General features: G+C 38.9%; 2 protein-coding genes across 5 annotated transcripts in view; both read left to right on the top strand.

The window, feature by feature from the left end:
• ndst1b (N-deacetylase/N-sulfotransferase (heparan glucosaminyl) 1b) overlaps positions 1 to 9,431 on the top strand; it is a 43,374-nt gene extending 33,943 nt beyond the window's left edge. For all 4 annotated transcript variants that reach the window (XM_079250409.1, XM_079250410.1, XM_079250412.1 and 1 more), the window contains exons 6-15: positions 705 to 890; positions 1,896 to 2,024; positions 2,615 to 2,797; positions 3,069 to 3,165; positions 3,596 to 3,719; positions 3,980 to 4,154; positions 4,262 to 4,432; positions 6,384 to 6,493; positions 7,386 to 7,488; positions 7,583 to 9,431. In XM_079250409.1, the coding sequence (XP_079106535.1) occupies positions 705 to 890; positions 1,896 to 2,024; positions 2,615 to 2,797; positions 3,069 to 3,165; positions 3,596 to 3,719; positions 3,980 to 4,154; positions 4,262 to 4,432; positions 6,384 to 6,493; positions 7,386 to 7,488; positions 7,583 to 7,702 (1,398 nt within the window). In that variant the 3' untranslated portion in view covers positions 7,703 to 9,431. The remainder of the gene's footprint in view (positions 1 to 704; positions 891 to 1,895; positions 2,025 to 2,614; positions 2,798 to 3,068; positions 3,166 to 3,595; positions 3,720 to 3,979; positions 4,155 to 4,261; positions 4,433 to 6,383; positions 6,494 to 7,385; positions 7,489 to 7,582) is intronic.
• A 1,985-nt stretch (positions 9,432 to 11,416) lies between these two features.
• On the top strand, positions 11,417 to 15,734 carry LOC306763085 (H-2 class II histocompatibility antigen gamma chain-like). Its single transcript, XM_079249771.1, has 9 exons — positions 11,417 to 11,574; positions 12,740 to 12,909; positions 13,436 to 13,527; positions 13,689 to 13,745; positions 13,834 to 13,917; positions 14,023 to 14,101; positions 14,512 to 14,712; positions 14,801 to 14,860; positions 14,942 to 15,734. Exons 1-9 carry the CDS (start codon positions 11,486 to 11,488, stop codon positions 14,947 to 14,949), a joined length of 840 nt encoding a protein of 279 aa, XP_079105897.1. The 5' UTR covers positions 11,417 to 11,485; the 3' UTR covers positions 14,950 to 15,734.
• The last annotated feature ends 1,841 nt before the right edge of the window (positions 15,735 to 17,575 follow it).

Here is a 17,575-nt window from a genome sequence, read left to right as displayed (position 1 = left end):
TCCAAACAAACAAAAACACATATTTCAAGCAGTTCTGGGAAAGGATTTTGTGATGGAGGGATTCATTTTACTATTGATTTCTTTTTTGCAATTTTGCTGTTACAATCAAGAAATAAGTCGGCTCATTGCAAATGAGAGGTGCAAACGCACAAAGCCTTGGTCTTGTCTTTTATTTTGAACACATCTTTAAACAGACATATACAAGAGAAAGTACCAAACGGGAAGGTTGAAGTAAAGAAACACGTTTCTGTCCCTTTATTATGTAATAGTCCAAATCTGCTATGCCAGTTTATCCATTCATTCACTCTTCATACCGCTTAGTCCGATTCAGTCTATGTCAGTTTAATACATTTTTATTGTAAATTCTGATAATACCAGCTGTTATGTAAAGTTTGTTCCTTTTTATTTATTTTTTTATTTTTTAAAGCCGGAGGATGGGAGGTGACAAATAAGTCATCAATTTGATTAACTTGCTCTGAATTACATGCTTCATTGTTTTCCTGGGAATTTCTTTTGCTTATTCAGGTGCTGTGAATGCAGCTGAGGAATGTCAGACTCCACCTCTGGTTTCAGGGGAAAAAAAGAGAGATTTTAGTTTAGCATCTTGGGATTTCAGCAGATGTTAATGTATTATGCCTTATTTTTAAGCCCTTCTATTTCCCCGTTTTGTCTCCTTTCTCTTACTTGTGTAAATTCTTTTCCAGGAGCACGGCATTCCCACTAACATGGGCTACGCAGTGGCACCGCACCACTCGGGCGTTTATCCTGTACATATGCAGCTGTATGAGGCCTGGAAGAAAGTGTGGGGCATCAAGGTGACCAGCACAGAGGAATACCCCCACCTAAAGCCTGCTCGCTTCCGTCGGGGTTTCATCCACAGCGGCATCAGCGTAAGGCCTCATTATTTTCTGACCTCTGGCCTGTTTCTTTCACTTGTTCTCTGCCGTCTCCTCCACCATCTGCATTTTCTAGCCTTACCTCCCCATCCATATTTATTCAATCATTCCTCCGTTCCTCAACACACTTGCTTTTCCACATCTTTGTCCCCTAAAGATGATGAGCAAAAATGTTATTTTCATTCAGCATATATTAGCAAGGCAACAGATGTCCTGGGAAAGACAGTCATCTCGTCTGTCCTACTGGGTTTTTTCCACGGAGAGGGAGATGATAATGTAGTCAAGAGAAGCAGTCTTGCATGAGACACCTGTCTGGGTCGTGCTGCCTCGCAGGCCTCAGCAGCAAAACGAAGACTGACATCTCTGGCAAGAGCTAAGCAAGTGTCTTCACATAAGCAATCATTGAATGTCAACGTGCAAAAAAAAAAAAAAAACTTTATTCAGCTTTATTTGAGGCTGAATAACATGGTTATGAGGGTAAAATTAAATTCGAATAGATTAAAAAAGTCTTGAGGATAGAAGAATATCTTATCTGTTTCCTTCTGAGGCTGACCTTCAGGGCTGATAAGGAACAGCGCAGCCTCAGACCACTTGCTTTGTTGTGCTGGCGTCCAGCCGCTCCGTGTGGTCTCAGAGCTCCGTTCGCGTCCTTGAGATAGCACAATCTGAATGGACAGTCCCCACTGCTTACTGATGATTGATATTCAGTTCCCCCGACACTCCACACTGTAAATTCATTTCCATGAATTTCCATATAGACTCAGAGTGAATAAGAGGTTTGCTTTGGCTAGATGAGCTGCATAATATGAATGTTATTGAGCGCAAACAATGTGTGGGGTAACAGGCTGGAGTACCGACGGCTCCGCGCCGCTCACAGCAGAGTGCTGATGGGGTGTTTGTGCGAATTCTTTTCTTGTGATCCCTTTTTTTTTTTTTTTCCTTTCATTTTCGTGTTTTTATTCTTCTCTCATAGTGACTCTGTGTGTGTTTGCATTGCAGGTGTTGCCCAGGCAGACATGCGGTCTTTTCACACACACTATCTTCTATAAAGACTACCCAGGCAGTCCAAATGAACTGGACAAGCTTATCAATGGAGGGGAACTCTTCCTCACTGTTCTGCTGAACCCTGTGAGTCGCCCACATTGCGCTGCTTTTGTCTTGCACGCATGGAAACCCATTTGGCTGGTGGTGCAAATTGAAATTTAAACAAGGGACAGGACAATGACTTCTCTCCGGCTCTTGCAGTGATGTCTGTGTGATGCTTCCTCTTTTTTTACATTAGTAAATAAATTGCTTTTTAATAGAGCAAAAATACAGTGGTGCAAATTGCTTGGACTTGTCAACATGTTTTGTTTGAGATTATATGAAATGCTTACTTTAATTGCCACCTCTGCATAGACTGCAGATAATTGTAACACTTGTTTAAATGTGTAGTTTGTTTAGACATTGCCATGGTTGTTTGGTCTTTACTCTGTGTCCATTTTCTCTCTTAAGTCAGTGGAACTGCACGAGAAGCATTAAGCTGTGTGCTTTTAATTAGTTTGGAAGGAAACAAGAAAAAAGCCACAATACTCTTGAGACGGTCGGATTTTGTAAAGGCAAATTCACTACACTGCATTAATCTTTTTATTATCTTCTAGATGTTTTGTCTGGAAAATGTTGGGATAAAATGTTTATTTGCAAGTTTTTTAATCCATCTCTTTTCTTTCCATTCCCAGATCAGTATCTTCATGACCCACCTGTCCAATTACGGCAACGACCGCCTCGGCCTGTACACCTTTAAAAGCCTGGTGATGTTCATCAAAACATGGACCAACCTGAAGATGCAGACCCTGCCGCCTGTGCAGCTGGCCCAGAAGTATTTCAGCCTGTTCCCCTCTGAGAGAGATCCTCTGTGGCAGGTCAGTTACAGAGCTTCTGTTTTTCATCTTGTACTGTTTTTTTTGTTCCAATTTCCCAAACAAATATTATTGATATGAAATTGCTTTTTCAATGGTCGCTGATGGATTTTATAGTCCTCAGAAGCTTTGGGAAAGGCTTTCCGTTGCATCTGCGGAACATTTCAATTCGCCTTCTTTCTCTTTCACTGTGACTCTTACATGTTTGGTGAGATCTGTGTGGGATCTCGGTTAAGTCTAAGAGATTTTTTGTGTTTTGGGGGGTGGGCTGCAGGATCCTTGTGAGGACAAAAGGCACAAGGACATCTGGTCCAAGGAGAAAACATGTGACCGCTTCCCCAAACTGCTTGTCATTGGGCCTCAGAAGACAGGTAAGATGAAGTACTTTGACACCCTCTGCAGGACAGAGTTAAAAGTGAAGCAGAAGTTGTTGAATAAAATACGAACAATACTTTAAAGTTTAAAGCAAAGTAAATTTAAAAAAAAAAAAAAAAGTTTCTCATGTCTTTAAAGAAATGTTTAAACTTTTTTTTTTTTTTTTGTTAACATTTACATTGCATTTATATATTTTATTTTTTAATTGCCCATAACCTTTTTTTTTTTTCCTTCCTCGTTGTCCTCCTTCCTAACCCACTCGGTGTTTTATTCTCCTCACAGGGACGACGGCTCTCTACTTTTTTTTTGTTAACATTTACATTGCATTTATATATTTTATTTTTTAATTGCCCATAACCTTTTTTTTTTTTTCCCTTCCTCGTTGTCCTCCTTCCTAACCCACTCGGTGTTTTATTCTCCTCACAGGGACGACGGCTCTCTACTTGTTTCTTGGCATGCACCCTGACCTGACCAGCAACTATCCCAGCAAGGAGACATTTGAGGAGATCCAATTCTTCAATGGACACAACTATCACAGAGGCATTGACTGGTGAGACACCTTAGACTGGCCTCATTTTGGTTTCTCCAGCAATGAGTAAATGTCTTATAAAATACACAGGATACTTCCAGTAATCATATTAACATTGCAAAAAAACTACTACTTCTTTTTTTTAGGTGCATTGGGTGCCGTGTTGCTTTGCATGGTTAGTCAGCCATATGCTGTGACTGGAGAAGTTCTTATCTACAGTCGGAAAACTGGGAAGATTTGGCTGCTTGTGACTCAACTGTATTTGCTTGATGTGTGTTAAGGTACATGGAATACTTCCCTCTGCCCTCCAACACCAGTTCAGACTACTATTTTGAGAAGAGTGCCAACTACTTTGACTCTGAAGTGGCTGCTCAGAGGGCTGCAGCTCTTCTGCCCAAAGCCAAGATCATCACTATTCTCATCAACCCAGCGGATAGAGCATACTCTTGGTACCAGGTCTGTCATGGCCAGCCCTGACTTTTACCCGTCCTTCTTTAACCCTTCTAGCTTTTATATAAAAGTCACACAAGTCTTTCTGTGTCTTTACTTTTTTGTTCTTACAGCACCAGAGAGCCCATGATGACCCCGTGGCATTGAAATACTCCTTCCACGAAGTCATCACCGCAGGCCGCGATGCCCCCATCAAACTACGGGTCCTGCAGAATCGTTGTCTGATACCAGGCTGGTATGCCGTCCACCTGGAGCGCTGGCTCAATTTATACCACAGCAGCCAGGTATTATGGATGTTTTTCATTCACAGCAAGGGAGGCAGCAGGCAATCAGTTAGCAAACACAATGGTTATATATCGCTCAGCACCCCAAAGCTCCTCAGAGTGGGGTGGAGAAAAAAAAAGAGAGATTCTCCAGTGGGGTATATTGAGATTCATGACTCAAGGATTCAAGGAGTTTATAGGGAGGTAAGGGAGGCTTACTTGTGTGTTTGTATTGCTAACAGAGAATACTTTAAATCCAGCTGACCTTGGTGGAAGAGAGGTGCCCTTTAGCAATTCTCTCAAAGGAAAAAAATGAGCCCTTGGTGCTCCAAAGTGTCCAAATTTGTAAGCTGCTCATGCAGGCAACAATGAGTGTGAGTGTAGCATTACCAAAGCAGAATGTCTGATACTTTGTTCTTGTGGTTTTTATTTTAAAAAAAATTAATTTTAAAGCAAAATTTTTTTATTTAGAATTTTTTAAAAAGATAAATAATTGAACCTTTTATTTACAAAATATTAAAGTATTTTATCTAATATGTTATTAGATTTTAAAAAAAAACTTATTTCACCTGATGTATTCTGCTGGTTATTGATGAAAAATGATCAGTTTTGTTGATAATCACAGCACGGCTGTGTCTGGAAATAACCAAGAGAATGATGTATTTATGTTCCAATTCCCATAGTCTTAAAAATCAATAATGTCATGTTGGAAAATATTGAGTACTAGTTAATTTACTCCTAAATGGGGTTGTATTGATTAACTCGGCACTGCACAGACTATTTCTGGTAAATTCTGTCAGCAGTTTCTAAGGACCAACAGAGAGCTGAAGTGTGTGTGTGTGTGTGTGTGTGTGTGTGTGTGTGTGTGTGTGTGTGTGTTACACACAATGATTAATATCCTGGTTTAATCCCAATAATAGATTTGTTTTCAAGTATCTCTCCTATTTATGAAAATGAAAAATACAAAAGAAGCAAAAATTTAAATTATGCCCTTAATGGGGGACAAAAATAAAAATGATCTGTGTTATTTTTTTATTTTGGACATGGAGCAGCACTTCCCAACCTTTCGTACCCCTTTCGTGCTAAAATTAGATTTACACACATGCAAAATCACAACGCACTTAATGAATTATCCAAAGTATGTGTGAGGGTACAACACTGCTGCTACACACAGATGTAGTCAGGTTACAGGAAGTACATCAATGCTTGAACACTTTTTCAGCTCTGTACAAATATTCAACTTATTCATTTTCAAATGAATTAGCATATCGTGACACATTCACTCTAATAATAATTAGACCACTGAGATGATGCAAAGTCCTGAATTCAACTTATTGCAGTGTGAAGACCCATTCATGTGTAAACGGGATGAATCTCAAGGTGAAGAAAATGTCAGCAGTGAAGCAGCAATGATTTCAACTGCAGATTTAACAGTCTTGTGCCACTGCAAGGGGATCTATACACACCTGCTCACACTACAGACAAACATTTTACTTATCGAAGGAGCTGTGAGGACTGTTGGACCTTTTACTTTTCCAGGAATACGATGGTGCATTCACTTTCACATTTACAATAACCTGATTTGGTTTTTGCAGAACACATACAAAAGGTTTTGGGTTGTTTAAGGAAAGACTGTTGCACCTAATTTGCACCTTATTCTCTTGTTACCACATACATGTTAGGTGTTTCACTCACAGCCATCACTTTGGCCTTCAACTTTTTCCACTTAAACTTTGGAGCGGGGAAGAGTGTGAATCTTTTTAGTCACCTGGATGCATTTGTGGGGGTCTTCAGGAATACCAGCAGATAATAAAACCGCAATTAACTGTTTTTCCCAAATTTTGTAAAGTTTTACACCCATTTAAAGGTTACTTTAGAGGTTTAAAGCAGTCGTTGGGTTTTTTCAGATGGGTTTGAGTTTACATCTTCACAGCCATCCTCTTCTGATTCTTTACTTTGTGTCTTTACCCAGCTGTTAGTTTTGGACGGACAGATACTGAAGACCGAACCTGCCGCAGTCATGGACAAAATCCAAAAGTTTCTTGGCCTTGCCAACATTATCAACTACCACAAGATTTTAGCGTAAGTATACCGCTGTAACTTCTAGTTGATTAAAATGGAGCTTTTGTAGTCTTACCGATCAGCTGAAGACTGCTGTACAAATCATGGTAACACCTTCATACCCATCTGCAAACTGCAGCTCTTTTATAATATGCCAAATTAAAAACACTGATTTATAAATAGATGGCAGATTTGTGGTTTTGCATCTTCCACACAACACGATGTATGAACTGGTGGAGCTGGAGGGAGATTATTCTCCAGTTTTACTGATGGATGTCACAAATCCTTTGTTGCTGTCACGATGGTGACGTGGGGGGTGAAGGTGTGGACCCATTGCAGGAGTCGGGAACTGGGATGCAGGTTGAAGACTGATTTATTTTAACACAGGAACTCGGAAGAAAAACTCAGGGAACTGACACAATGATCCGGCAAAAACCGAACAGAAACAGAAGGCATAAATACACTGAACACAACAAGACACAGGTGAAGCAAATCTACTAAATGAACCCAGGTGAACTACATCAACAGGAAATAAATAAAGCTAAAACAAGAACCAATAGAACTAAACAGGAAAAACTCCAAAATAAAACAGGAAACCAGAACTAAGGAGAAGCAAAAAAAAAAAAAAAAAAAGCACCACATCATGACAGTTGCTTTTAAAACTGAGGTGTTTCTTTTTTTGTCCTTACGCTGATTTTTATTTTCAACTGATGAATGTGAAAATGGTTTTCTTATAACAAACTGTAGATATTATTCCAACATCAAAATGGAAAAACTACTCTTAAATCCAAGGAAAGCCTGTTTTCATTATAAAGGGAACATATTCTGGTTTTATACTTTTGTTAAGAATTTAATTCTAGATTGAAAGCATGTTTAGTAGTTTTTAACATATTCTTTTATTCATCGTGTGCAGGTTTGACCCTAAGAAAGGTTTCTGGTGTCAACTGCTAGAGGGAGGAAAGACCAAGTGTTTGGGAAAGAGTAAAGGACGCAGGTACCCTGATATGGACCCTGAGGTATGATTATCCCAGAAATAAAAAGTCTTCAGTGTCAGTTTGCTTTTAGATGTTTTTCCTATTTTAATTCCAACTTCTTGCTGGTCTTCTTCAGTCCCAGGAGTTCCTCAGGGAGTACTACAGGGATCACAACATTGAACTGTCGAAGCTGCTCTACAGGATGAGTCAGCCGCTGCCCAGCTGGCTCAGAGAGGAGCTGGTCCACACCAGGTAGCAGCACCGCGGCAGGGGAAGAAAACAGCTGCTCAACCCTGCAAGGGCTCACCAGCCAAGTGGCCTGATGTGTACAAGATCCCAAATTGTTCTCACAGATACTGTAATCTGTGGAGGTTTGAGGATGGGGATACCAAACTAGAACTCAAAACCTAACTGTGATCTTCCAAAATGGGGCTGACCAGAAGTACTGATGCCCTAAAGGTGTGCGCATCACCGGCACACTCTGTGTTGTCTTCGAAGGAGCTTCAGTGTTTGATAATCGCAGTCCCAAATCTTAATCAGACCTCTTCTCATCACATGAACTCGTTGCTGGAAATTCCAGAAGGAAAAGCAGACTTTGAGCTGTCTCAGTTCTGAACAACGGGTGACAGAGCGATACGAACACTATCATGTGGGTCTCCAGCGAAAAGGTGTGGTGTTTCGGAGCGCACTGCAGTGCGAGACATCGTACCGATACGATGTAAGACAGCCTGACGGAGAGGTATTGGGAATCTTGACTCAGGCTGCATCCTGTAGCCTTACTTGATAAGCCTTGGTAGAATCTAGTTATCGCATTTACAAGTGCCAGGACAGAATCTTCATCCAACCATCACCACGCGGACTTTTAAGGGTTCTTTTCATCATCGATTTTTTTTTTTTTTTTTTTTTAACTTGTACGGTTCGTTTGGTTTTCCCTCTGATTTAACATTTCTGTATTGCTGAATGAAATGCATATTTGTAGAATGTACCAAAACTAAACATTTTAGCTGTGGTGTTTTCACATGAGCAGGATGTACAGGACAGTTCTTCATACTGTTGTTTTGGCTCAGCCCGCTCTTTAGTCAGTTTCATGACCACTGAATGGGCTAAAGCAGAAACGGTAGGATGGATGTCGAAAGCACAAAGGCACTCATGTGAGCGTCAATTCTGAACGTACAGGTAACTGGAAAGCACACTAACTAAATGGCTCCTACTACAATCTGTGAAGAAGATCATAAGCTAGCTACTGTATGTTAATCGAGCACTCTGGTCTTTTAGATTCAGATGGTGTACAGAACAAGAAACCTTTTTAGAATCTGTTTTCAGCATTTGGTTTTCATTCAAATTGAATTGTTTTATATTTTATTTCATTTTATGGACTGGAGGAGTTCAAATTTGGGAACGGGCGGGAAAAGCTGGGTATTGGTTTGAAAATTAAGTCACCAGGAAAACCGTCAGTCTAGTCGATGACATCATACAGATGTTTGGTTGTCCATCAAGGTTGTTACCACTGCTCCAAGATGTCAAGCATAGATAACAAGAAGCTGCTCTTACCGCAATAGTTTTGTACATTGTTCTGATGTAATAATGATGCACATGTTGGTTCATCATTTCCTGACTTTGTAATGTACATAATGCGAAACCCTCAGTAGACCTAAATTATTGAATGTGCTTGGTTTACATCCCATCAGCCCGTTGTTGTGGTGTGAAACGTCAGTGCTGCACTGAGGGCAGTTTGGATCTTTTTCATCGTGCGGAGGTGTCGCAAAGAGTATTTCCTCTCATGTCCTCTCACTGCCAACTGTTGTACAAAAGTACTGAGTCTCTCCATATAAAGTATTACGTGATAACGCATAACAGCAACGGTGGTACTAATCTCCTGGACTGTATGATACATATTTGTAATTGTTGTCAATAATTTTTACAGTGTAACTAATATTGTCGGTGCTTTTTAATTTGCAAATAAAACACCACTGTATTTTTCAGTATTTGGATCTTTTTCTCTTTTTTTTTCTTGCTTCTGACTCATTCAGGCCTGGAAATATTTTAGTGCTAATGTAGTTTTTTAAAAAATTGTGTACTAATTCACATTAATGTGGGCTTAGAAGTACAGCTGAAACACTTTGAGGACGCTCAGAGCAACATATGGGTAAAGGTTGAAGAATTGCAGTTTGGAAGTAGACCCACCATAAGAAAAGCATTTGACAATGTGATGGAAGACGAGTGACCAGATTAATTCTATGGCGCAGGCTCAGTTGAAAAGCTAATGCACATGAAACCCAACAGAAATAAAGAATGACTAATTTTGTGGGTGCAAACCCAAAAAACTTTTTGTATGTTTTTTTTTTTTTTTTTTAAATCAGGCGATGCAGATTTTGAACATTGGTACATAAAAACATGATTATAGCAAAGAATCTTAATTTTCATCTGTTGTCTGTGACAGAATTAAAAACAAGTGCATGTAAGAAAAGGAAAAAATAAGTTGTTCTTTTAACCAGTTTTCAAGATGAGTCTAGAAGATAAACTGTGGGATATTTTCTTGGAAACAGGAAGTATATTACTCCAAAAGTGACTTCTGTTAACTGATAACAAGGCCTGTGTAACTGGTACCACAAGGTCCCCTCTTGCGGTGGCCCTGGAACCACAGTCAGGCTAGGAGTAAACTCTTAGATAATTTTGTAATTGAAACAGGCTCATTTCATTTTAATAAAGTTATGAAAATGTATGTTTTTGTAGGATGTTATAATAAATAAAAGTTCATTTTTTCATCAAGAACTTTCAGATCTTTTTTGAAGAGTGACTCAGAAGTGTTTAGGCTGTAAATGTAACTGGTAACGTAATATTCCGTGTGGTAAAGATGATATTATGGAAATATGTTAGTGACAAGTTTCTAAAGGCAAAGAAAGTAGGAAAATTCTGCTTTAGTGAATAAACCATCTGGTCAAAACCCAAGTCATGCTTTACTTGTACATTGTGGAAAAGGTCTGGCAAAATGCTAGAAAAGAGGAGGAATGAGGATTCTTTGCTGGGAGTTACATGTTAAATACGTTCCCTCTAATTTTGATCAGAAAATTACTGCCTGTTCAGGATGATGATGTGTTGCTGCACAGATATATAAAAGCCTGCAACTTGATAGAAATTTTAATGCAATTAGTTAGGTTTGTGCTTTGGTTTCACTTCATTTTGTAGAACTTTCCAGAAGCAGAACCAACCATTTCCTTATAACTATACCATAGGTCTCCACATGTTTTTAAGGGATCAACTGTTTAATTTAGTAAAATTCAGATACTGACATCCGGTCAAACTCAGGGTAAAAATACTTTAAATCTATGTTTGAATAATTTTGTTTCTTTGCCTGCTAAAAGCCAACAAATTCACCTTTTCTGTAGTTCCTGGAAGTAAAAGAAACTAAATAAATAAAGCTGTTTTCCTGCTTGTAAAATGCTATTTTTGGTCATTCTAGTGTAAATTTTCGAAGAAGAATGCATTTTAAATGTCTTGTTTCTCCTTCACTTTGACTTCAGAATATTTAAGGTGAAGTTAATTTTTTTTTTTTACTTTTTTTTTCTTCAAACGTTTCTTATAAAATATATACATTTGATTTAGAAGAGAAATTAATACACTTCATAGTCCACTGTTTTCAGAACTCTACTTCTCCATGTGGCCTTTTAGAATATTTAAAAAAAAAATGCTGTCTAAAGTGTACTAGCAGTAACAATAAAAAATAAAAATAAAATAAATAAATGAAACTATAACATTACAAAAAAAACAAAAAAAACAACTATATTCCAGGCTTTAAACGAGAGCCTCGTCTTTACTTTTGTCTGCCTCTATCAACAGGTGATGATGTGAAATCTGACCAATCACAGCGCTTCCCACTGATCCATCCCACAGCATTTTTTCAACCAATGGCCTCTCTTCACATTCTTTGGTACCTGAGGAGTGCTTGTTCCTTAATCAGAAGCCAATTTATGTAGCTGACCTGGTGAATTTCTTCCAGTTTTTTATTCTTCCAAGAAACTGAGAGAGACTTCCAGAAGAGATGGATCACCCTGCAGAAGATGCACCCATTGTCGGAGGAAGCCTGGCAGGGAGTGAAGAGGCTCTTGTTCACCATGCACAGCCCACAGGGTGAGAGGAACTCATTTAATCCCACAGTCTGTAAATTAGAGTAGATATGGGGTTTATATTTTGGCTTTTCATATGAAAAAAATAAAATAAAACTAAGTAGTTTTTTGTATAGCTAATATCTGCTCATCAAAAATAGATTTTAAAGGTATCCGATGTTCAGATATCAATACCCCTTTTGACTTTAATTTACATGCCGTGAATAACTCCTATGAGCAGACAAGTTAGTCTGCCTAGCAACCGATGACTTTGCAATTGTTATTGGCTCTTTATTCGTTTAGGAACATTGCCTTTTAATTTTTGTAATGGTGGTATTACAGAACCACCATGTTTACCTTTCGAATAAAAGTTATTTATTTATGTTATAAGCATGTGGCTGGATTAGATGGACCGATATTATTTACATCTAGCTATATGTTGGTGTCCGGTTTGAAGTTTAACTTCTGATTGTCCGAAATATTTATGAAACAAGCTAAATTAGATTTTTTTGGCGTTATGAACAAGGCTTTGAAAGTAAACTGGTCTTAAGTTATCGCACATCTAGTCATATAGCCCCTGAAAGAAGCGTGTAACAAGTTACGTCGAGCTGCAATCATAAGAGGCATCTGCCTAGTAACAGATGATGCTCACATGCTATTGGCTGTTGCATCAGAAAATCAGCTGAGGAAGTAGACTTTTTCTAAATGCAACTAGACAATTACGTCACAAGTAAACTTAAAACAATTGTAACTACAGTTATATTTATCATTTAACATTTAAAATTTGTTTAAACCAACAAAGGGGCCTCTAATGAGTGACTAAACAAGCAGTTTATAAAGTCAAGAAAACAAATACGTAAATAAAAGTAAATTTAAAAAAAACTATTGCTGCATACAACTTATTTCTTTCCTCAGTGAGCATTTTAATGAAGGCAAGGCAAGTTTATTTTCACCAACAGGAGGCATCGAAGTACTTTACAGAAGCAATAAAACTAAATAAATAAGAAGCATAATTTAAAATTAAAACAATGAAAAGGAAATATTGGTAACATTAAATTAAAACTAATAAAATCATGATCTATTCTTGCTTTAAAGAAACATGCAGATTTGAACTTAAACTTTAAATAGCTTTCAATAAAAACTAGCGAAATGCAGCTGTAAAATAAATTTTTTGTGTGTGTTTATTGCAGTGGATCCAACAAGCGTGCCATAAAGATCGCTGGCCTGACCACATTGGCAGTTCTGCTGTTGGCCAGTCAGGTCTTCACAGCTTACATGGTGTTTGACCAGAAGCAGCAGATCCACACGCTGCAGAAGAACTCGGACAGAATGGGAAAACAGATGACACGTGCATCCCATGGTAACGGAGGCAATCTTAACATTGAGACAAAGCAGGATTGTAATAAGATGAATAGTAAACAGTGATTTTCTCCATCAATGAGGAAGAGAAAGACTGAAGTAGGCAGAGGGGGAAGTGAGAGTTTTAAAAAGAAGTTCTGATCAAATGCCCAGATAAAGAAATGAGTGTTAGATGATTCACGAGGAGGGGAAATCACCGGGAAATGTTCATTTTATAATTAGAAGAATTTAAGCAGTGACATTTACAGTTAAAATAACAAGTCTTGTATCTGTTCCCATGTTAAGACAAAAAGAGATCATTAAAAAGATTTTGGTTAGGATTTTACTCAGTTTTACTGACTTTACTATTAATACATTTCAACCCATCTTCTTGTTTGTTTAACCTTTTCAAAATTAATTTTAAACTCTTGGTTTGTTTCTAAGGTCCATTACTTTTCCAGCTAAACAAAGCAAATCTGATTAAATGCCCCCCCCACCCCCACCCCACTGTATCTCTTTTTTATTGTGGTTGTGTTGCTGTTTTCCAGCTGTGGCCCCATTGAGGATGGCCATGCCAATGAACACCCTTCCTCTTCTGAAGGACTTCAGTGATGATGACTCATCTCAGACACCCTTGACAGTAAGTTTTTGACCTAATCCCTAAAAATGTTTTACACTATGACTTGATTGGCAGTAACAGCTTGTATTTTAGAAGGGGAAAAAAAGCCAAATCTGTAACTTGTGTCATAAATTTTAACACAACTTCACAGCTCTAATTACTTGATACTGTTGTTCCACTAGAAACTGCAGGACACTGCTGTTGTCAGTGTGGAGAAACAGCTGACGGAACTCATGCAGGTATGTTGAGCTCCTGTGTTTTCTCACATTGCTTCATGATGCATATGGACAGGCTGTTGTCAACCAGCCCTTTACATGCTTTGAACAGGACGTCAGTCTGCCACACTTCAATGAGACCTTCCTGTCCAACCTGGGGAGCCTGAAGCAGCAGATCAATGAGAGCGAGTGGAAGGTGAAGCCTTAAGTGCACATGTGAAAGCTAATAATGCACCGCTTAGAGTGGATGAAATAAAATGATATTGTCAGGCATGCTTGCTTAACGTGGTGCATTCTGCAGAGCTTTGAGACCTGGATGAAGTATTGGCTGATCTTCCAGATGGCCCAGCGGAAGCCTCCAACCCCCACTCCTGAGCCAGGTTACTGCAGCTTCTTTTTCTTTTATATTTTGCTGATGTGCTTATCCTGTAAAGGGCTGGGATAGTAGATTGCAGAAAACCAGTGGAAACTTTTTTCCTATAATAATCCAGTCTTATCTATAATATATTAAAGTAATGATATAATTTTAAAAGAGGAAGTTGGAGAGGTTTTTTGTACTGATTTAAAACATTGAGTGGTATCATATGAGAATAAAAAAAAAACTTTTTTCCCCTGTTTTTGGGAGGTCAATATTCAAGGCAATCCATTTCTTTTGTATCTAACTGGGACCAATAGATGACTAGGTGCATTTGCATTTTTCCATAAATACCTGCACATTGTTAATTGTGCAGCATATTCATCAGTAATTAAAAGCAGTTATATCTTCTGTCCGTTATTTTTTGTTCAACAGCTTCTCTGGTCAAGACCAAATGCCAGCTGGAATCCGAACCTGGAACCGGTAAGATTGGTTCCTTCAAGCCCCAGTGCGACGAGCAGGGCCACTACAAGCCCATGCAGTGCTGGCACGCTACAGGCTTCTGCTGGTGCGTGGATCAGTCCGGCACTCCCATCGAGGGCACTGCCATTCGAGGCCACCCTGACTGCAGCAGAGGTAAAAATATGCACATAAAGGATTTGATTTTAATATCTGAGGCTGACATGAAGAATGACAAGCTTGACTTTTTCCCTGCTCACTTCAGGCACACCTTATCGCCGCATGATGGTTCCACCCAGGATGATGAAGACTCTCAGCTTTGATGGTAAGTGCTGAAGAAAGTTGTTTTGATGGGGCTTTTTGTGGGTCCTTTTGGTTGTAACACCCGGTGTTTGTTTGTTTGCAGATCAGTGAATCGCATGAAGCAAACCTCGATGCAAGAGCTTCTTTCTTCATACCCACTTTTTGCAGACATATAAAAAGGGCTATCTTTAAACTTGATACTAACATGCAAAGTGTAGCAGTGCAACTTCCAATGAGCTATTCTTTCTTGTAATCTCTTGATTTAATTCACTTTACTGACTGCTTGCAATCAAACCAGTCAAATCCTGCTAAAGTGTAGTGATTTTACAACGGATTTCTTTTGGGTGTCTTCTTTTAGGATAAACATTAAATACAGTAAACTGTGTGCATGTCAGATGTGTTGGTTGAAAAGAATGTTTAAAGGATCGGTTTCGCCAAATTACGAGAACTGGATGGAGTTTCTGTTTCACCTGCTGAATGTCAAGACATTAATCTCGTTGTGGTGTGTGTACAATAGAAAAAAATAGTTTTGAAATAAAGAAACAGCCAAAATTTTGCAGAAACTGTCCCTGTGACGGATCATCTGCAAACAGCCGAAGCCACTGTATCTCAGTAGTTCTTCTAAAACCATGTTTCCATTGTAGGTTATGGATAATCAGAAATAAAGAAGCCCTGCTTCTTGAAAGATATTGCAGTTTCATTTTCTGAATGCTTTCAGTACTATAAAGACTAATAACATCCCTTCACATGGACGCATGCCTAGAGACATGAGTTTAGTTTTTCTGATTTGGATGAGGCTGACTTTTAAAAGGATGGGAACATTTAAAGAAACGGTTTTCCTGTGGAGCTGTTTGTTTTAAGATTGCTGAATAAAGTTTTACTAACAACAATTTGTACTGCCATGTGTATGTCCCAGTGTGTAACGGTTAAGTAAAAGCATGAAATGAAGCCTGAACAAATGGAACTGGACAAGATGCAGTAAAAATGGATTATGTGATATGTTGTAGGTTTTCAGTGAGGCAGATTTGGTCATTCTGCCTGCAGTAATTAAACCTAAAAAAGAACACTCTTTTCATTAAAACGCAAATAACTAGTTTATTTATCTTTCCACTCCTTCCTTGTAAAGGAAAAGTAGTCTTGTATTTTACCAGTATATACAGAGTGTAGTAACACTGTTGTGTTTTTTTTCTAGCAGACGAGGTCCTTGAGAAAGCTAACAGCTCTGAGTAACATTTATTCGTATGAATTTCTGTCAAGAGACAGATGTTAATATTTTAGGATCTCCTGTGAAAATCTTTATTTCATCTGTTCTTATATTTTGTTTCTTTTTTTAATTTGATGCTTGCATTAATCTTCTTTGCTAATCTGTGTGGTTTCCGTTCCCACACTGTCTTGATACTGTTGACACACTGAGCAGTTTGTCAAAATACAGATTAACTCCTCAGTTATCATTTAGTCTGTTGCCAAGCTATAGTTCAGTAGTGCAGTCAAAGAGCAGAGTGAAGCCACAGTCAGCAGAAAGATGAAAAATTGTAAAACAAGAAAAAGAAAGCAGCAGATCTTTAGAGGCTCTCATGGTGGACTGAAGGAAACGAGTCTTTGGTTTGATTGTGCCAGCGTACAGCTAAGGATGTGTTACTAAATACAAGCACTAAACGCACTGTATCCTCAGTAGGTAGCCATGACGTTGGACTCTAGGTTTGATTGCCCTATGACTGGCACTTTCTTCAGCATATGAACAAGAGGAGCTGGGGATAATACTGATGATGCTTTTCCTCCTGAGCCTCAGCGAACCCTCACCCATCACAGTTCTACAAACAAAAAAATGTTTGTGCGCTCAAATCCATATCAATAAAACCTTAACAGACATTTGTTGGAGTCCTCGATCCAGTTGTACTCTCACAACTTTTCACTCACCTCAAAGCACGCTTAATAAATCATCCTTTATTTCTTGCCTTCGGTACATTCCCACAGCAGAAGAAATATACCACGCTGGCTAAAAAAAGTGCATTCAAAGTAAATTAGCAAAATTTGAAGACAAACTCGTGTTGCGTTTATGTTCCAGCTTTTTGTGTCGTCTTCAGGGTTTCTGTCTGGATCATGATGTTTCCTGCTAATTAAGTGGGAAAGTGGTGATTTTTTCTTTTTTTTTTTTTTTTACTAATATCTGCCTGCTGATATCAGTGTAAAGACCTCATTCATAAGACATCCTGTAAGTCAGACTTTCCCCATGTTTTAGATGTGTCAGGTTAAAGCGATGAGAGCAGTTATCACAAGATAGCTGCAGATGGCAAATCTAAGCTTCTCCATGAGCTCATATCGGTTTTATTCAGTTTAGATTGTGGTGACAATTATTACTCAAGTATTACGGAGCACTGCTGGGGGTGTATTGTTATGTGAGGCATCGCATGGAAAATACACAACAGTCATTTTGAAATAAGAATAAAATTAGTTTTAAGGTGAATGTTACGGCCCTGAGTCATCTGGTCTGCAGGGCTTCCTGGAAATGGAGAGACTCCAGAGTCCACAGCTGGTAGGCTGCCATCCCTCGGCTCCGCCCGTACCACCTTGGCTCGGGATTGGTGGACATTGGTGCAGGCTCCTCCCACATTGGCCACAAACGATGACACCTGCCTATTCAAAGACACTCAGCAACATCATTCAGGGCAGCTGTGTCTGATGGTTACCCAGTTTGCCACCACCGGTTTGGGCGTCGACGGCCATAGAATAGCAGATT

This window comes from Telmatherina bonti (genome assembly GCF_933228915.1).
Source record: "Telmatherina bonti genome assembly, chromosome: 12".
In the NCBI taxonomy this organism is placed as follows: domain Eukaryota; kingdom Metazoa; phylum Chordata; class Actinopteri; order Atheriniformes; family Telmatherinidae; genus Telmatherina; species Telmatherina bonti.
The sequence above is the reverse complement of the archived record's forward strand: the minus strand, read 5'-3'. Positions and strand labels throughout refer to the sequence as shown.

Coding starts and splice junctions, on each gene's coding strand:
- LOC306763085 (XM_079249771.1), top strand. CDS start 11,486: ATGGATCACCCTGCAGAAGATGCACCCATTGTCGGAGGAAGCCTGGCA. Junction 13,746..13,833: donor AGCTGACGGAACTCATGCAG/GTATGTTGAGCT, acceptor TGCTTTGAACAG/GACGTCAGTCTGCCACACTT. Junction 14,713..14,800: donor CCACCCTGACTGCAGCAGAG/GTAAAAATATGC, acceptor TGCTCACTTCAG/GCACACCTTATCGCCGCATG.